This window comes from Girardinichthys multiradiatus, chromosome 18 (assembly GCF_021462225.1).
Source record: "Girardinichthys multiradiatus isolate DD_20200921_A chromosome 18, DD_fGirMul_XY1, whole genome shotgun sequence".
Taxonomy (NCBI): Eukaryota; Metazoa; Chordata; class Actinopteri; order Cyprinodontiformes; family Goodeidae; genus Girardinichthys; species Girardinichthys multiradiatus.
The window spans coordinates 28,546,496-28,566,820 of NC_061810.1; the positions used below are offsets into that span (position 1 = coordinate 28,546,496).

The following is a 20,325-nucleotide window of genomic DNA, read 5'->3' on the forward strand; positions in this document are numbered from 1 at the left end:
ATGCTCCTCTGAGGTCAGAACAGACCAGAGCATCCTCACTTTCATCTCCTCAGGAGCTGCCAACCAGACCAGATCTGAGCAAACACAAAGTTGGAAACATGTGGAATAAATAACGTATTGAGAACACACAATGCTAAGAAGCAGCGTTCAACGGGCTTACAAATCACATTTTACAGTTCTTAAAAACGTAAAATCAGATCCCACCAAGGTTCAGCTCATCATGTGCTGAGAAACTAGGCTCAATTAAAAAACGACAAGAATCATTTTAGGTAACAGCACGATCCCAGCCTCGACCCAAACATTTAACTTATTTAAATGTTTCTTTTCTTGACATCTTACCTGCTTTCAATGACCTAAACTCCCCAAAGCAGATTTAAATTGAACGCCTACAGATACACATTTCCAGATTTATTCATTTTTGCAAATAAACTACCAAAAGCAGAGCAGTAATCCAAGGCTGCCAAAAAGCCAATAGCAATTCTGGAGGAGCTACAGTTTCATAGCTCAGGTGGGAGAATATCTGGTCATGTTCTCTACAAATCTGACCTTTATGGATGAGCAGAGGGTAAAAAGCCCGTTGGAAGAAAACCACAGGAAGCCCCCATTTGCTGCTAACCACACGGCATGTCAAGGATGCAGCAATCATGGAGGAACCTCATTCTCAAGGTGAAACAGTGGCGGCAGTTTCATGATGTGGGGGATGCTTTTGAAACGAATACAGGCCAATCTTGGAAAAAAAAAAAAGACCTGGGTCAGGGGTTTATCTTGTAACAGGAAAACCACCCTAAACATGCAATCAGAGCCACAATGCTTTAAATCAAAGCGTAAATCATGTTATAATGGTCCAAATAAAATTGCGAACTTGTGGCAAGACGACTAAACTTGATATTCACAGCTGTTCTCCTTTACATCTGGCTGAGCTAGCCGTTTTGTAAAGAGTGTGTAAGGCTGTCGGCGACGTACCCAAAGGCTCGGCTGCCACTGCACTGATAGGTGGTTCTACAAGGTACTGACTCGGGGTGGCTGAGTACAAATGCACACCATCTGATCATTTGTAAAATGATTAAAAATATCCTTCCATTTCACAACCATGAGCTACTTCCTGTTGCTCTCACATGAAATGTCCAATCAACAAACATTTACTTTTGGTTGAGGCATGACAAAATGTGTGAAAAAGATTTTTAAATAAAAGGTAGTTTTCCTTTAGTTTCACTTCTCAGTGCGAATCCCTTCATGGATCGAGGTAGGTGTACGACGAAACTTCACATCTGCTTTGGCAAACTTAAAAATAAACCTTGTTTACGTCGCCTTGTAGCAAGCTGGCAAAGAGGCAACGTGCCACACCGGCTAGTACAAATCAGAAACCAAGGGAACACAGCTTGTTTGTTACTTTATTTGGATCAAGATACAGTAGTACAACTTCCCAACTGTGAAGAGAGGTCAAAATAAAAATCAGAGCACAGTCTTTGTGATACAGGACAAATCAACAATTACGGGGTATTTAAGAGAAGGGAATGAGAGGGGAGGAGATGATGAAGAGGAGGAGCAGTTCAGGGAAAGACAGAAGTTTCTTTTATTAACACAGTCCATACATTTATTCAGCCCGCCCTATAACCCCATAATAAAACATTATGCAGCTTTACGTACACAAGCTCCAGGTCCCCCCTAACCCACTTTCTTTGAAAGCATGCAGCTGTTCTCCATTACGTCGAGTTTTCTAAGCAACAAAGTTCACTGACCTCATTGTGAATGGAGGACGTGGCATGAATTTAAAGGAAAAATTGGTCGGCGTTAAGATCGCCGTGGTTTTCTGTTTGCCGTGATAGCTGTCAACAATTTTGTTTTACCGTGCAATAATAACCGACCAATTACTGAAATTCCCCCCCCCCCGAGCAAAGCGGTTTATCCAGGCATACAAAAAGAAATTGCTGCTTCTGAATGAGCAAAGCTGTCGACGGATGACAGTAAATCACATCCTCGCTAAAAACAAACGTCGTTATGAGCATCGTGCTAAATGTGGGTTGGTCCCCATGACACACAGGGCTGAGGCAATACGTTAGTTTGAACGATTCAATCGGCGTTACTGCAGGAAACAAACAGTGCAGAAGGACACCTTAGTCTGGTAGATGGAGGACTATGTGAGACTTGTAAAAACATGCCATCATGTAGAAGGTTCATCAAATTACATGCAGTAATACAGACCCCTAAACCCTATATATTCTGCCAGGGGTTGGTTGGTTCTGACAACTATTCTGTAAAACATTGAAGAAGCGACAGGTTTGTTCTGGCGAGGGGACAAAATAAGCCTCATCGACCGGATCCGGGGTCTCAACAGAGCGCACGTTCCAGAGGAAGATTTGCAAAAAAAGAAAAGCAGGTTGCACCATCTGCAGCAAAAAGTTTCCATCTAGCACTGGAAGAAAAAGTGCAGCAGCAGAGTGCTAGCACAGTCCTAGGTACGCAGGAATGTGAGTGGTGGTGGGGGGAGTGTGCGGTTAGCAACACTTAACGAGTACAGCAGCACATTTGTCAGCATGCACCACTTAATTCAATTTTAATCATCACTTTGCCTGGATAAAAGCGTCCATTTACAGCAAAGAAGCCTGTGCTAGCAGAGAAGTGGTCTATCACTGGGCAGTCAACAAAAACGAAACCAAAAAAACAGAAACAAAGAGGGGAGATAAAACAATTGTTAACAGCTTCGCTATACATCAACCAGTTGTTCCTGAACATCAATAAATATCTTCTAAACCTGTAGGTATTTTTGTTTCAGGGGGTCTTCTGGATTAGCCATGATGAGTTGGTTATGCTAGTGCCAAAACTGTGAAGAGAGAGAAAGGAAAAAACATTATGTTCAAGTCTGAAAGTAAAGCAAATATATTTAATGTCCAAGTTCTTCCACAGTAAGAGGAGAAAAATGCTCACCACTAATAGCCTCCTGGGCAAAGTACTTAACATCCATGTCTGAGTCAGAGGCCAGCTTCTCCAGCACTGGCTTCACTTCTGTTTGAAGGGCGCTGGAAATAAACACACAAAACGTCAGCTCCATTTATCAAACCAGGTTCTTAACTTTAGCAGAACTCTGTTCTAGTCTGGGGAGAAAAACATGCAGCAGCCAACATACCTGCTGTCCAGCACCGGGCCGATCTTCTGAAGTGACTTTGCTACGTTGAAACGTACATTGGCCACTTGGTCATTGGACATCTTCAGGACCACTGGGAGCATCTGCTTGGTGGTAATCTCCTGGCCACAGGCCTCTGACAAAGCCTTAGACACCAGGTGGAGGTCAACAAGTTTAACTCATTTTATCCATGGAAAATTCAAACATGCAAGAATGTGACAGAAAACGTTGTTTGCTCACGTTGATGCAGAACAGTGTGGTCATCCTGTGGAGGTAATTGGGATCGTTGGCCATTCCCAGGACTTTGGGGACAATGGTGTTCTGGGCCCACTCAGCTCCGAACTTCTCAACCAGCTTGGTGAGGTTACTGGTGGCTGCTTCACGAATGGCGTACACTGAAAACAAATAATCGAATTAACCTGATGACTTACAGGACGTGTGCTGGCTCTGCAGGTTTTTACTGAGTCTGGATGAGGCAGAGAAAAACCTGGAGGCCTTTCAGAACATATGTCAGTACCGGAAAGTGTCCCTTTTCCACTTGACACATAAATCCAATCCAATTAATAGATGTTCCAATCTTAATGCGGTTTTGAAAAGGAAGCAGCCTGTCACAGGAGGCCAACTTTACAAGGTTTAGAGATTTGAGCAGATAAAAGACGTTGCTGAAGTCACTCAGTTTTATCTAAGGGTGCACCGACAGATTGGCCGGCCGAGCGGCCACAATTTCCTTCATTTTAGGAGATCTGTGATCAGCAAGTTTGTATTGTTTCACGGGTATTGTTCAACGTTTTACGCTAAAATAAGATTGGAATATTGAAGGTGTATTGTGACCTTATAACACCTGTGTCAGTTATAAGGAAGAAAAATAAGTAATCGGTAGGCTTCCTTTTGAGCCCTCCGCCTTAGTTTTCATCGTCGTAGTCTTCACTGCCTATTAAAATAATTCATGACCGCTTGCAGTAAGACAGAGAGAAATGCTGTGAATGTGTAAAAACTGCTGTTAAAGAGAAACCAAAAATCTGCAAATATCTGTATCTGGAAGACAAAGCTCAACAATAACACGATACCAGCCACAAAGGCTTCATCAGTCATTTTTATTATAATCATATAAATATTCTTTAAAAAAGCTTTCAAATCTGCTGGACCGTAATTCTAAAAACTATGGTGAAATCGTTTTTAACGCCGACTAAAAAAATACTCCTAAAACGAGGAAATATTTTAGGGTTTATTTATGCTTCCAATGTTAACTCCTTGATGTTTTTAGATATTTGTAAGACCAGAACCTGTATGATCACCCCTACAAAAAGCCAGATAATAACATTTTTAAACAAGCTGGTTTTAAATGTCTTCACGGTCCTTCGCTTCTTCCAATTGCACAATAACCTCTAGAACAAAAAGAACAGAACAAAATAATTCACTGCCTGAACAGGTTCAACCTCCTGTCAAGCCTTAATTTTAGAACAAAATAATCATGACAGAAATGGGTTGAGTTAAGAGTAAAAAGGATAAAAGGAGTTATCTTTTTTTACTGAGTGTGTTTGAGAGAGGCTGTGGACTCATTTCTGTGGTCCCGTCTTTCTTTGAAGGCTTTACGTAAGGGTGGTGCAGCCCTAAAAACGGGCCGTTCACACGCAGAAACTCTCACCAACAACATTCCAATGATGTAACCCAGCTGGTCCTTTGTCCTCATCGCAGAGTATCTGCCTCTCTAATTGGAAACTCAATGTCAGGAGAACACCACATACACAGTGAATGTTTCCTGTTGGATATTTAAGTTCTGAAACTCAGCTGGGTGTGTCGTAGAGCGGCACATTGGCGCGGCTCCTCCAGTGTTTCGGTACGTGTGGCTGCACCACAGAATAGACATAAGAGGCGATGAAATGAGCGCCTTGAACCCCACTGGGCTGGTAAGTCCATACATTATAAACCAGCTTCCTTGTTGAGGTGTATCTCCATTTCATAACCACATGTTGCCATTTTGTATCTATAGTGCATCAAACCCATCTACTAAAGCATTGCTTTTGTATTGTATCATTTGTTTTGATGAATTACCGTAACATTTCTCAAAATCAACTTAATACGTTGCATATTTTTTCTAAGACTTCATATTATACCCCGTTTCAACTAAGTGCAATTCTAATCCCAGTTTGGACCAGTAGACTCTTATGAAACATCAGATACTATGAGCCCTGATAACAAGCAACCCCCTGCTGGCAGATGATATCATTTAGAGACAGAATCTCATTTAATTACAGTAAGCATGGGTATATTACACTAAACCATTCTAAATCAATGACTGAGGATATGAATTAAAAATTCCTGAAAACTTTAGTACTCAACCTCTTCTGCAAAATGACCAAACCTGCAGAAGTACGACATGACCAGCGCCAGCTATAAACTGTTAATAACCTGGTTGCATAGGTGTGCCCGCCTCACTTTGCCTAACCCAGCTACAAAGCTGCCAGAAATGATAATTAATCTGACAAACATGAAATAAAGTTCAGGTGTCTTAGTGGGAGTTTACCCATTAAAAAAAAAAAGACAAAATGGAAAGTTTCCAAGAGGCCAACAGTATTCCTGCCAGGAACAATCTGTGTTCTTTATGTGAAAATCTCCTGTATTGTCCACAAGAAGGCTTTGCAAAACAGAATCCCTTTTCCTGCAAATAAAACATCCAGGCCCGGCTAAAAATCCCCTAAAACCTTGACCACAATTTATTTTGGTCTAGTGAAAGCAGACACACGCTTCTGGGCCACAACAGGTAAGTATGGCAGAAAAGCAACACAGCAAATCACCGTGGCAAGACCATTTTACAGTGAAATATGGCAGCAGGATCATGGGCTGTGGTTACTTTTCTTCAGCTCAGTTTTCCTAAAGGTGGATGAAATGTGAAACCTTCAGGTGTTTTCTAGCAAGCCAAACAACATCGTAGATTTCATTTTCAGCATCTCAGCGAGGTGCAGCATACATCCAAAACAACGGCTTCATAAGGCAAGGTTATAGAATCGCCCTGCTGGGTCGAGTCCAGAACTAAATCTGGGGCGTCTGTGGACCAAACAATCTAATAATGCGGTAGATCTGAGGAACGTTTGATGGACAGAGTAAACACACTCTGTGGGATATTAATAGATTCCTACCAATGAAAACTAAACACTGAATTTGAATCAAAACATGCTTCAACAAAGTATCATTGTTTGCACACTTATTGAACCAGGTTATAGCAGATATATTTTGTGTTGAATTGTACAGAATAAATGTCAAACTAAAGGAACTAAAGCAGCACAAACTTTGACAAAAAAAAAATCTGTTTTGCAACCACTGCCCTTCAAATGTGGTCCTTTTGTAACTGCAAACAATAGCATAGTTGTAGCTCTTTCACAAGTACAATAAAGCCAAGAGCTTCAAACTGCCACATGTCATCCCTTCTTCCACTTACTATTATCTCACTCCTAACATTCCTCTCAGTCTCATCCCTGAACTCCAGAGTTCACTGTGGTGCTAATCATATCCTGTCTGAGCGGAAACAGAAGATCTGTCAGAAAACCGAGCAGATATAGCTGCAACCGTTACTGAAGAGCCTTACCGTGATCAATGAGCCACGCCATACAAAGGGTGTTGAGCTTCTCATCAAAGAACTCCACCCCCTGAGGAAACAAAGATGGCAGAATTAGTCCAACTTTATTCATATCTACTCCCAAATCTGGGTCCTCCGATGTGTTTTGTTTATAAACTCCTGAGATTTCTGCCCACAAACAAGAAGGTTTGTAGGATATTTAGAACATTTTTTTTTTCCTTAGACCATGTGACTCACCAGCTGTCCTGCCAACAGAGGCATGTACTCGATGATGGCCAGGCGGACCCTCCACTTTGCATCCTCGGCGAGCTCTACGATAGCCGGCAACAGTGACTGGGACAGCTGGCGTATGCCGATCACCTCGTTCACACAGTCCAGGTTGGAGATGATGTTGAGGCGCACCTCAGGGCACTGAAATAGAAAACGAGAAAATGCAGAGTAGAGCAGTGCGCTTGGAACTCTCACTTTCTTGCTCAGAATAATCATGCAGACGTACACTATGTAGCGATTTGCTTCCTTTCACCAATTTAAACAATATATTACAAACAAATAAAATAAAACGGTAAAAGCAGCCTACTGACCAAGTAAAACAGTAACAAATTCAAAAGGTACTTTATGCGCTATGCTCAGTTGAACAAAGATCTGATAAATGCACCTTCAATCGAAATTTGCATGTCAAATCTGTCCGTCTGGACTTTAAGATCACCAGACAGTGATGACTGGTGCTTCGAGGAAAATGGGTCATTTTTAAATAAGGTTAACATAAGTCTAAGCCCTCCAAAACATTTACATGTCTTTGTAAGCAAACGTTTGTTTATTTTCAATATGCAAACGGTTTTCAAATCACTAAATTTATTTGCCAAAATGTGAGCTGGATTTTTGTCGTGGATTACTCGCTGGCACAAAACTAAATTGAATTCAGCATCCATTTCCCTGACTGCAGTCAAATAAATTTAACTCACTGGGGACTCAGAACATTCAACGCTGTTCTTACAACTCTGAACAAACATTTCTAAAGTTAGAAACTGGAACACAAATAACAGGAGTTGTCCAAATACGCTGCTGAACTACTCTGCTTGGGTTCCAGTGAAGTTACACTTTCTGTAAATGTTGTCAAAATGCATCAGACGTTCTGGTTCAACTTTGTCCAGATTTTCCTAGTGTCCCCCTAGACGCAGTCAGTCCCAATTAGAAGGTCTCAGTTTAGCCGCCAACCATATGAATCACCCTCCTACCATCCAGGTGGTTTGTTATAGAAAATCAGAAAGAATACAAATATGCATCAAACTTAACATTTCTCGATTACCACCAATTTTAACAACCTAGGCCAGATATAGTTATTACTAAAAATAACTAACAGAAAAAATAAACAAGCTCATGGTTATAAGTGCCCCTGTTTTGGTTACCTCATCCTTAAGCTGAGTCAGGAAGAGAGGTAATAAGTGCTCTATTGTGTTATCCTTGCCCAGAATGGTGGAAAGACCCATAATGACGGAGGCCAGGGCTGACTTCACATGCTGGTTGGTGTCTGAAACCAGTTCCTGGTCAGAGACAGGACACACAGGAGACAAAGATCAGAACAAACAAACAGAACAGACAGGAAACAATCGAGTTTATTACGATGAATTCAGATTTAAAAAGCACCAAGAAGAGAACTCCTATAACAGATTTGTATGTAATTACAGCTACCAGGAATGGATATCGTATGTTCAGGTAATACAGGCTTGTGTTGGCATGACAGTTTTAGTTTTCTAGGAAAATATATGAGCTACCCGTTCAGCTTAGCTTCAGTGATGACATGATCACAGCAGAGCAAGGTTTCCTTTCAGGGTTTTGTTTTTTCAACGAAAATCAATTAATAGATCCTGGTAACTGTATTATCACCGTTTCATTAAATTTACTAATCAAGTCACAGAAACATGAAAACGACAGGTTTGCAATGATGTATGGCTTCTAAAAACATTTGGAAGAAGCAACAGTGCCATCTACTGGTCAAATTATGACACCAACAAGAAAACATGCAGCGTCTTCCCCACCTGCTCCTACTCAACTCTACGAATTAAATGATCAAGTCTTTTAGTTATTCCGAGTTCTGCTGCCTTTAGAGTTTGCCGTTGGCTTAAAAATACCGGGACTCTTTTAAATTAATGCCATTACTTCAATGGGATATTTGTATACTTTTTTCAAAAACACCAATAGCTGAGATGAGCAACAAACACACTAGATATTTTTGGAATATCGTGTATTTATGTATTGACCCCAGAATGACAAATAACTGGAGTTCACAGCCAACACAAACATCGAAACATACCAGCTCGGATTATTTCCAAAGCCTCAATTTAGTAATTATAGTGGACCGATTATTCAACTGCAGCAAAGAATAATTTATGAAGATCATTAAGAAAACAAACAAAAAACACATTACCCCACTAAGAAACCCTGATCTTACTGAGACCTAATGTCACCCATCTGCTGAAACAAATTGGCCAAAGATTAACCAGACAATATGAACTTTGTTCTCCAACTCAGAGTGAGGTATGAAAAACTGTGGCAGCTTTTAGCTGTTAGGATTTGCATTATTTTGCCCTAGAGAGCCCCACGTTCCATCTACTGTAGGAGAACTGTGGTATAAGGTGTTTACAAAGTTAACTTGCTGTCCGTGATCTGCAGCAGAGAGCTGAGCAATATTCCAGAAAAGTTGTGTCTTGTTTGGTTTCGACTTGGAAAGGCAGGAAATTGCACAATGGCCAAGAAGTATTTCCACACGGCTGAAATGAGTGTCTTAGCATTAACTGACTGCTTTACATAACTCGGATTCAATTGGAATGTATGTAATTGAACTAGAATCTGTGTATATGATTTATTATACGTCTCGTTATATAAATTCATCTGTTTGTTGCCTTGAGATTACATTTGCTGTGAATTGGCACTAGATCAATAATCTGAATGACGTTTACCAATCACTGGGTAGGATCCAATACCAACAGGCCAGATCTGTAACTGCGTATAATCTGATCAGTTAGAAAAGTAGCAATCAGTATAGGTATAGTATCAGGATACTCTGTTCATTACCATTACTTGTTCAGTCCTCTTATGTGATCCATTTCCACCAACTGACTCCAGTGTAACGTACAGTATAAATAAACTAATGAGGGTCATTTCAATAATGGGAGTAAAAACGTTCAGCTATTTAGTTTAAACTGTTGTGAAGTAGAGCTCTACGATTTTAACATTTGTTTCTGTATTGAACAATTTCAATAATCATCACAATATAGTTCCAGATTCACATTACCTGTTTAAGAGTGCAAATATGTTTAAGTACAAGCATAAAATAATGCAAAATAAGCTTAAACTACAGGCTCTTCACCTTGTAAAAATGCGTGAATAATGGCAGCCCAATATACTGCCTGAAAGGCCACGTTTATTCTGTCTTATTGAATCTTAACACTGTTATTGTCATTTTCTACTCCTCCATTTTATTGATCTCAGCACTAGTTTGAAGTATCCAAATCACACAAAAAAAACCCCACTGGATTCAGACTAACTGAATTATATATAAAAGGGGTAAGAGAATCAATACGGTACTTTCAAGGCGCAATACATCCACAATAAGATCAATAAACGAACTGCAATCAAAATATTAGGCCAGTAGAGACCCATCCAACCAAAACCTGGATGGGTTTACTTTTATGAGGTGGAAAAAATGCTCATAATAAAAAGAAAAAGCAGCCAGAGCTGGAAGAAAACCAAAAAACATCTGTTAATTTGTCTATAGCCTTCTGAAAAATCAGTAACATTTATACAAATACATCACGATCAAATACACCATCTCTAGATTCCAAAAACATGAAGTTATCATCAGGCCATTACATGTCCAAATAAAAGCCTTAAGGAAGACAGTAAAGGATATAAACCTCGTCAGCAGCTAAACTCTTGCTGCAGCACTAACAGCGACTCAAAGTGTCTTTTGTGAGCGTAGGAGTTGAATTCAACAAAAATGCAACAATGTGAAAAACTTAGTTTTGATTTCCTTACCTTGACGCAGGGCAGGATGTGACTCATGATGATCTGCTCACGGTTATCTTCTGGAAGATTCTCACAGAACTCTTTAACACAAACAAACATTAGGAATGCAGGATAGGATGCTCAAACAGTTTAGACCAATTTAACCTCCCTTTTGAACTAGTCTGTCTAACCTTTGACTTTGTTAGCAGCAGCAGCGCGGACCTCAGCTTCACAATCCTTCAGAAGATTCTGGAAAGCTGGGACCAGGTCATTCTTCGTGATCTCTGGGCCAACAGCTTTCTGCAGCTACATGCAAGAAAAAAAAAAAAAGGGTCTTTAATAGCCAACATTTTCTTGTTAGAATAATGATTTTAGATGAAAATTAGAAAAAGTGGATATAGCAATATAATATACAAAAATATTAAACTTGCAAATAAATAAAGAACCCAGAGAATGGCGACGCACCGGGTTGAGGTTCCAGTATTTCTTTTTTTTATTGCATTAAAAACATTTTGCTTTAATAAAAAAGATTTTCAGAAAGAAAATATGATATAATGTTAGTAAGTTTCTCAGTGTGAGAAAGGAAAACAAGGACTTGGCACACGTGTCAAATGATCATGCATGTCTATTATTGTACAGGTTTCTACCTGCTCGTCCCTCTTGGCAAATTGACCTACTAAAATGTTGATCTCAGTTTAAAACCTGTTTGAGATGTTCCACATTTGTTGTCAAACATTTATTGTTGTGGTGATGAGAACGGTGGCATGGCAGCAATCTGTTCAGCCTAGAGGGGACTTATGAATCCATTTCTGGTCGCTATTTTAAAGCACCCTGAGGTTTCACCAACCAAGTTTTCTATTTGATGTTTTTAGTTTCTTCATGTTGGGAGACATAAATGGATTGAAGGGCTTTCTTCACACTTTATCTTGGGTCTCAGAGTTCAATATTTGCTACGTGGGGGCAGCATGTGATCATCTTCCCTGAGAAGGTTGTAAACAACTAGCAAATAAAACTGTGGGTGCAAATTTTCTGACAAACTGTTCATAGCTGCAAAAGTATTTGAACGGATATGATCTCAGCTAGGTGAAATGAATGAAAGTTAAACCTTTTTAGGCCACTATTTGAAAGAAATGACTGAGAAGAAATATATAAAAATATAGTGTACAAAAAGAGTCGTGGTAATAGCACAACAGTTAACTAAAAACCCATAATTTTGATAGCCCAAAGTGTTGAGTGCTAAATGCCGTTAAAGCTTAAAGCTCAAGTTCTACAACTGACTGGTGTCACGGAAAGCTTCTACCATATCTACGCCTGTTATATGTGGCATTAAGCAACAAGTGAAATGTTCCATCGTCACATGTGCATTGGCCTTTGCTTGGCAGCATGAACTTTTCCAAATAAGCGCATTTTGAAAAAGTCAAAGTTTCTTGTAATTTAACAAATGCAGAAAAATGAAAAAGGCCTTAAAATGTATACTTTCATCTAAGTCAGCCATCAGATGTTCTGTCCAACTATGTACAGAAGAAATTCATACAAACATATTGGATAAACACAGAAACTGGTCATTTCTTTCCTTATGAAAAGATGTATCTAAAGTATGACAACAAGTTGACTAAACTCGTAAAATACCAATTACACATTCAAGCTAGCATAATAGTGAAGGAAGTCTTTGATTTACCTCAGAGAACTTATCAGCCACCATGTAACGAACCCTCCAGGACTTATCTTCAGCAGCTTGACGCAGGGTCGGCATCACCAACGTCTCCAGGTCTTCCTGAGGCAGGAGAGTGGCGATGCTGACACAAGCCTCCACTGCAAGCAGGCGAACAGAGTCCTGATGGAGATACAATATGATCAGTTTAGCTACTTGGAAAAACAGTCAAACATAATAACCAATGTTTCTCACAAAACTAATGAAAAGTAAACACGCCTATACCTGCTCATCTGACGCCAGAGCGGTGAAAAGAGGAATAATGTCAGTTTTTACATATTCCAACTCCAGAACTTTGGCAAACTCCCCCAGTTTAGATGCTGCAGCACGACGCACCATAGGAGTGTCATCGGAGCACAAGGTGCGAAAATGCCTGGTAATAACAGAAACAGCAATAGTTAGAGCACACCCAAACAGCGGTCTGTAAAATGCCATGAAGTAGGAATGATCTTAAAAATAAATAAAAATGTAACAAACGTAAAAATGGCTTTGCTCTCTTTAAGCTGTTACTTACTGCCGAATTTCAGCTTTGACCGTGCTGGAAACACGAGGATAACAAACACTAAAGAGGCCGCAAGCTGATGTGCGAGAGGTGAACCAGTCACCGCTGGCCAGCCGTTTCACCAAAGGCTCAAAGTGAACTTCCAGGTCAACTGGAGAGTGCTCCTGTGAGATCTTTCGCAAGGATTCCACAGCTTTGTCTCTGACTACTGTCTCTTCAACTGTAGCAAGGCTTTCCAGAGGGGGCTGTGCATAAAAAAGGGACAGGATTAGAGAAGTGATCAGCAGAATCTTTTAAGTTACAGGAGATTTTATTGACTAGGCAGTAAATGTAGACATTAAGAAAGAAAATACCCCCAAGAAACCCTGCTTTTCTATTAAAAATTGGACTTTGCATTGCATTTGCAATATGTACTTTGAATGTTTCTGTATACTTTATCATTATTGCAATAATTATGAAGTCTTTTTGGCTATGAATATAACAAAACATGCAGGCATAGCCTTACAACACAGTTGCCAATAAGTAAAGTTTTCCCATTATGAAAATTAGGGTACTCCATTACAACATCTACATTCTGTAATGCAATACAGTACTGCTAAACAGTTCACAATAATAACATTTAATCATGTTTCAAAACATGATCAGTAACATCATCAAAAGAAGCAATCTAAACCATTCTGTCAGGTTGTGGGGTTTGTAAACAGAGGAGTATGTTGTCGCCACAGGATGATTCATTCTTGTTATTCTTTTTCGCAATAAACAAGAATTTCTTATCTCTAATCCTGGTTGACCATTAACAGAGCTGCAGAGGACAATTGTTCACCAACTATTACATACAGAAGAATGACTGATTTCTATCAAACTAGATTTCTTTTTTACTAGGCTTTGAATAAAGGAAGGGTGTATGTTTTTAACAGAGATGCAACACACAATCACCCAAAGATCAGAATCAGACACGTTTTTTTTAACAGGCCAAACCCTGAAAATCTTACTTCTTTTTTCTATTTCTTAAATGCATCAAAACTAAAAACTTCCTCTACTTTCGGTGTGTATACACACACACAACATCCAACAGCTTAGATCCACTTTTAATACAAATCTAGCGCAAGGTCAGGGACACGTGTTTTTGTGCATTGATTGGAAAAATCCAAGTAAATTCTTAATTTTCAGCTGGATTCAAAACTACTACTTCCATCAAAAGGACCTGCTTTAAAACCTCTCTGTTTTTATAATACCCTCATTTAAAAACAATCAACACTTGTGGTAAACTTTTCAAGCAACCTTATAGCAAAAACAATCAATTAGTACTAGAGACAAATACATTTTTCTGAGTTGCTTCATAATTTACTGTTTGGACCCATGTACCCAGAATCCTCCCTGCTTCCCTAAACTAAGAGGGAGCCATTATAGGGTGCATTTCACAGTCAATATCTAAAACAGATCTAAACTTACCAGGAGACAGTGGACATACTCTGGTCCTCCCACCAACATTGTGAAGTTGCCAAGCTGCTCTGCCAATGCCAAAAGCACCTCATCTTCATCGTAGATGGTGTCTGAAAGTTGGTAGAATGACCAATGAGAAGACATAAACAAGGACAACACAATAACTAATTTTTTAACTAGCTTCTGAGAACGTTACCTGTAAGGAAGGGAAGGAGTTCAGTGCGAGTCCTCTCTACGCCAAGAGCTAGAGCAATAGTAGACAGCTTCTTGATGCTGTTCAGTCGTAACTGTGCAAAAACAATAAACAGGATGTTAATTAATAATGCGTCGACAACTATTGAGACATAAATCCGTCCCACATAAAATCAATATAGCCTATAATTTAGAAATAGCCAAAAGCGTATTGATTCGATGCATCTCATGACTGTGGGCAATTGGCCAAGGCGAACCACTGTTCCGATGATCAATAAAAAGACATCTCAGTAAAAATGCTGAACTCATTATAAATCGGTTGTAAACAGAGGTTTAATATTTTCGACACCCTGTAGTGTTCGGAGTTGTTTCATTGGGAATGCTACCTGTGATGTCAGGTATTTGGTACAAGAGGCTAACGATGCAATAATGCTAACAGCGGATTCAATGGCCTGATTGGGTTGTTCGAACAATTTCAAAAACAAAAGTGACCATGTTTGTGAATGATGGAACCCACTGACTGAGACCGACGTTAATCGTGGCTCCAAAAGAACAAAAGCCGTCTCAATATCCAACAAAAGCAAGGTTATCCAAGCAGGGTACGCCCGGCAGAAAATATCCGACAGGCCTCAACCTGGACGTTAGCTAGCATATTTGCTAAACGGCTAGACATTACTCTGGGGCCCGCCTAAAAGATGCGTTATTTTGCTTTACACGACATAGACATAACGTATTCCGTTAATTGCTAATACAACCTGGACGTCTTCATTTCGCAGCTCATCAATGAGGACGGCGATAGGGTAAAGAGAGTCGTCTCCATCGGCTCCTGCCATTTTGGATACTGTTGCAGTTACCGAATGGCGCTGCTGTTCGGGGAGGCACTACGGGGTTTCTCCACTAGAACAACCGCTGCAAGGAGCTTCTTCTTCTTCTTCTGTGTTATTTTTTTGGCAGTTGGCAAATAACGTTATGATGTGCATTACCGCCGCCGACTGGTATGGAGTGTGGTTCTTCATGGTTTTAAATCTTATTTTGTGCTTTTGAAAAATCTAATTATAATTTGAATATGCTTGCTACCTAAACTTCTTTGCAAAGTATCTCTCAAAATAAAAATGTCTTTAATACCTACAAATTCTCTCCTTAAAATTGTTCTTTCTTGTTCATATTTCTGACACTTCAATATTACACGTTCTACTGTTTCCTCCTCTCCACAATGATCACATTTTCCTGTATTATGTTTCTTTATCTTGAACAATGTAGAATTAAGTCCTGCATGTCCTATTCTTAATCTTGTAATTAATCTTTCCTCTTTTCTGCTCCTTCTTCCTGTTCTTACTTCTACTATCTTGTTGATTCTGTAAAACCATCTTCCTTTCTTTTCTTCATCCCACCTTTTTTGCCACTCTTTCCTGATTCTCTGTTTAATTATATTTCTTGCCTCTGACCTACTAATATTTATTATAAAGCTAATGTTGTTTTGTGTTGCCTTCTTTGCTATCCTGTCCGCCTTCTCATTCCCTCCAACTCCTACATGTGCTGGTACCCATAAAAACACTAATATTAATCCCATTCTTTGTATTCTAAATAAAGTATGTTTTATTTCCAACAAAATGTCTGGTCTACCCTCTGAATGATTATGTTTTAAACTTAATAATGCTGAACTTGAGTCTGAACAAATGATTGTTTTTAATGGTTTTATATCCTCCACCCACTGCACTGCTAACAATATTGCTAATAATTCTCCTGAATATATTGATAATCCATCTGTAATTCTTTTTCCTACTTTTATTTTAAATTCTGGTATTACAAATGCTACTCCTATTTTTTCATCTGTTTTTGATGCGTCTGTGTAAATCTGGACATAATGATAGTAATTGTTTATATATTCTTGTATTATACTTGAATCTAAACTACATTTCATATCCTTTTTCTTTTCCATCAATGCCATATCCACCACTGCTTCTGGTAACAGCCACGGTGGCACTACTGGCAAAGGCAACATTGAACTTATTTCTTTTTCATATATTTGAAATTCTTCTGCTATATTATTGATAATCCAACCAAAACTCTTAACTTGTTTTTTTTCTTTTTCCCAGCATGGTTTTAAAATATCACGTGTGGGATGATCCGGATTATTGCTTTGTAAGTTTATGCAGTAATTTATTGCTAACTGTTTCCTTCTTAGATCTAATGGCATCTCTCCCATCTCTACCTGAAGTGCTGCTATTGGACTGGTTCTGATTGCTCCTGTACAAATTCTTAAAGCTTGATGTTGTATATTGTCTAATTTTATAAGATGAGTGTTTGCTGCTGATCCATAAATTATACTTCCATAATCAATATTTGATCTAATTAATCCTGTATAAATTCTTTTTAATGATGTTCGATCTGCTCCCCAATCAATACCAGCCATACATCTCATAATATTTAATATTGTTTTGCATTTATCTATGATTCTTTCTATATGTACTTTCCATATAATTTTTTCATCAAACCATATACCTAAAAATTTATATTTTTTACTTGTTCTAAAACTTGATTGTATAATTTTAGTTTTATATTATCTCTTTTCCTTTTCTGTGTAAACACCATTACTTTTGTTTTTTCCACTGAGAACTTAAATCCCCATTGATCTATTCTACTAATCTCATCCTGTATTTTCTTTTCAATAAGTTTGATATTACGACCCCTTTTCCATATAGCTCCATCATCTGCAAATAGTGAGCAACCGACTTCCTTACCAATATTTTTAAATACATAATTTATCATTATAGAAAACAATAACGGACTTATAATACTTCCTTGAGGAGTACCATTATCTATTATATATTTATCTGACAATTCTTGACCAATTCTTACTTGTATTGTTCTATTTGATAAAAAATCTTTAATCCAGCTAAACATTTTTCCAGTAATACCCATTTTATTTAATTTAATTAATAATCCTTCAACCCACATCATGTCATAAGCTTTTTCTATGTCAAAAAATACAGCTACTACATTTTCTTTGTTTATTTGTGCTCTCCTTATTTCATATTCTAAACATAATGCAGAGTCATTTGTGCTTCTCCCTTTTCTAAACCTATTTTGATTTCTAGATATATATCCATTAATATTTAAATAATATGTTAATCTATTATTAATCATTTTTTCCATTATTTTACAAATATTTGATGTTAATGCGATCGGTCTACAATTTTCTGGTTTTGTGTTATCTTTTCCTGGTTTAGCTATTGGAATAATTATTGCTTCCTTCCAGCTCTGTGGCAGCTCTCCCTCCTCCCAGACTTTATTGTATAATTCTAATATTTTGTCTTTTGCTTTGTCATTAAGATGTTTTATCATCGTATAGTACATTTGATCTTTTCCAGGTGATGTATTTTTTGTTTTCCTGCTTACAAAGTTCAATTCTCCTTGTGTAAATGGTTCATTTATTAATTTATTTGTATCTACATTATTTTGCATTAATTCTTTATATTTCATCTTTGTGATTTCCCAACCTTTCTTTCCTTCTTCACTAATATTATTTGAACTATGAATTTTACTAAATGTTTTAGCTAATATTTCTGCTTTTTCTTTATCTTCCGTTATAGTTGTATTATCTATTTTTAATATAGGATATCCATATTCTTTTCTAATACCCTTCATTCTTTTAATCGTTTTCTGAATTTGATCAATTTTTGTTTCTCTCCCTACGGTATTATAAAAGTTTCTCCAATATTCTCTTTTTGCATGTTTAATGATCTTTCTTATCTTTGCCTGCTTTCTTTTGTACTCAATTAGATTCTGATAAATTGGGTTACTTTTTAACATTTTAAATGCTTTATTTCTTAATTTTATTACTTCACTACAATCTTTTGTCCACCATGGCACAATTTTTTTATCGTTCTTTCTTCCTCCTTTTTTTATTGATTCTTCTGCAGCCTGTAAGATTTTTTTTACAGATATTTATATTTAAACTATTTATATCAATTGACTCATCTATTTCTTCCAATTTCTTTTGACTTAAATATTTAAATTTTTCCCAATCAGCCTTATTAAAGTTCCATCTTTTATATAATCCTATATTCTTGTTATTTATTAATATTCCTGTTATGATTTTAATGGGGTAATGATCACTACCTACTGTTGTATCTTTGTCAATGTCCCACTCACAGTTATTGGCTAAACAATTTGATACTATTGTTAAATCAATCACAGACTCTGTACCTGTTTTTACATTAATTCTTGTTCCTCTTCCATCATTTATACATACCAAATTTTTTATTTCCATTATTTCTTCAATAACTTGTCCATTTTTATCATTACATTTTCCCCATAATGTGCTGTTAGCATTAAAATCTCCACACCAGATTACTTTTCCTTCTAAGTATCCCATTAATTCATCCATCAACTCAAATGATAATATTTTACATGGATTATAAAAATGTATTATCTTACATTTTTCTTTTTTATTGTAAATTTCAACTACTATGTATTCTAAATTTTTACCTTTTCCTAATATCTGATATTGTATCCCTTCTTTTATAAATATTCCACATCCTCCTCCACTTCCTTCTATTCTATCCCTTCTGATACTATTATACCCTTTAAACACAAAATCTAGGTTTGGCTTTAACCACGTCTCCTGTATACATATAATTTCTGGTTTTTCATTAATTCCATCTTTATACCATTTAAATTCATGTCCATTAGCGATTAAGCTTCTTTCATTCCACTGTAATATTATCATATATTTCTATCAGTTGCGGTTCCTCCTTGCCTCCCATCTGTTTTCAACTTTTTATTAATGTTTTCCCAAGATCCTTCTTTAAACCCTAAGAACTTTTCTGCTCCTCTGACTATTATTTTAATCTTTTCTGTTTTGTGTTTAGCCTGTTCAGTGCAGTTAATGACATAAGCTATGAATAATATCAGTTTTTCCACAGACATTGTCACATTTTCCTCTGCTTCTACTTTTCTTTGTTGATAATCTGGAATCCTAATTTGACCTTCATCCCTTGATCTTTCTTTCTGTACATTTTTGACTGCTTCAGCATAGCTTATGTTTTTAGTCATCTTAATTTGTTGAATTTCTTTTGCTTTCTTCCTTACCTCACATCCCCCGAATGTAACTCTATGTTGCCCTCCACAATTGCAACATTTTTCCTGCACTTCTTTCCCACAATCTTCAATTCTGTGATCTTCTCCACACTTTGGACATCTTTGTTTTCCTTTGCAGACAGCTGCTATGTGACCATATCTCTGACATTTAAAACATCTTAGTGGTGGAGGAATGAAAGGCCTCACAAAAAAACTCAGATATCCTATTTTAACATTTTGTGGCAACACCTTTTCTTCAAAGTCTATTAAAATTGACAGGCTTCCTACTCTTTCTCCATTTACATTTTTTGTCAGTCTTCTGAGATTTTTTTATCTTTGCACCAACAATGCTTTTTTTTAACTTGTCTATATCTTCCTCCAGAAGAATGCCATAAATTACCCCCCTAATGATTTTATCTTCTCCTATAATCTTCCTCTCTGTCACCGTTTTCTTGCAAATGTTTTCAACTTGTAAGGCCTTTCTTCTTTGTTCTTCGGTTTTACACAACACCAATATATTTCCATCTCTCAAGACCTTCACCATTTCAACATCTCCTATCTTTTTTTTTATTTCTCTAGATAGTGAAATAGGACTCAGGTTCTCTTTTTCTTCTTCATTTTTTATCTTTAATATTATTTTACATTCTTCCCTTCCGGTTTTCCACCTAACTACTCTCTCTTCCTCAGAACTGCTT

The 20,325-nt window shown here is 37.6% G+C and overlaps 1 protein-coding gene across 1 annotated transcript; it reads right to left on the reverse strand.

The window, feature by feature from the left end:
* Positions 1-1,377: 1,377 nt before the first annotated feature.
* On the reverse strand, positions 1,378-15,460 carry ppp2r1bb (protein phosphatase 2, regulatory subunit A, beta b). Its single transcript, XM_047392065.1, has 15 exons — positions 15,304-15,460; positions 14,553-14,643; positions 14,366-14,466; positions 12,926-13,158; positions 12,637-12,784; positions 12,379-12,534; positions 10,892-11,006; positions 10,731-10,801; positions 8,102-8,236; positions 6,933-7,106; positions 6,705-6,765; positions 3,362-3,516; positions 3,125-3,267; positions 2,926-3,017; positions 1,378-2,821 (listed from the first exon to the last, which is right to left on the reverse strand). The coding sequence occupies exons 1-15, from the start codon at positions 15,379-15,381 to the stop codon at positions 2,805-2,807; spliced, it is 1,770 nt and encodes a 589-aa protein (XP_047248021.1). The 5' UTR covers positions 15,382-15,460; the 3' UTR covers positions 1,378-2,804.
* Between the last annotated feature and the right edge of the window lie 4,865 nt (positions 15,461-20,325).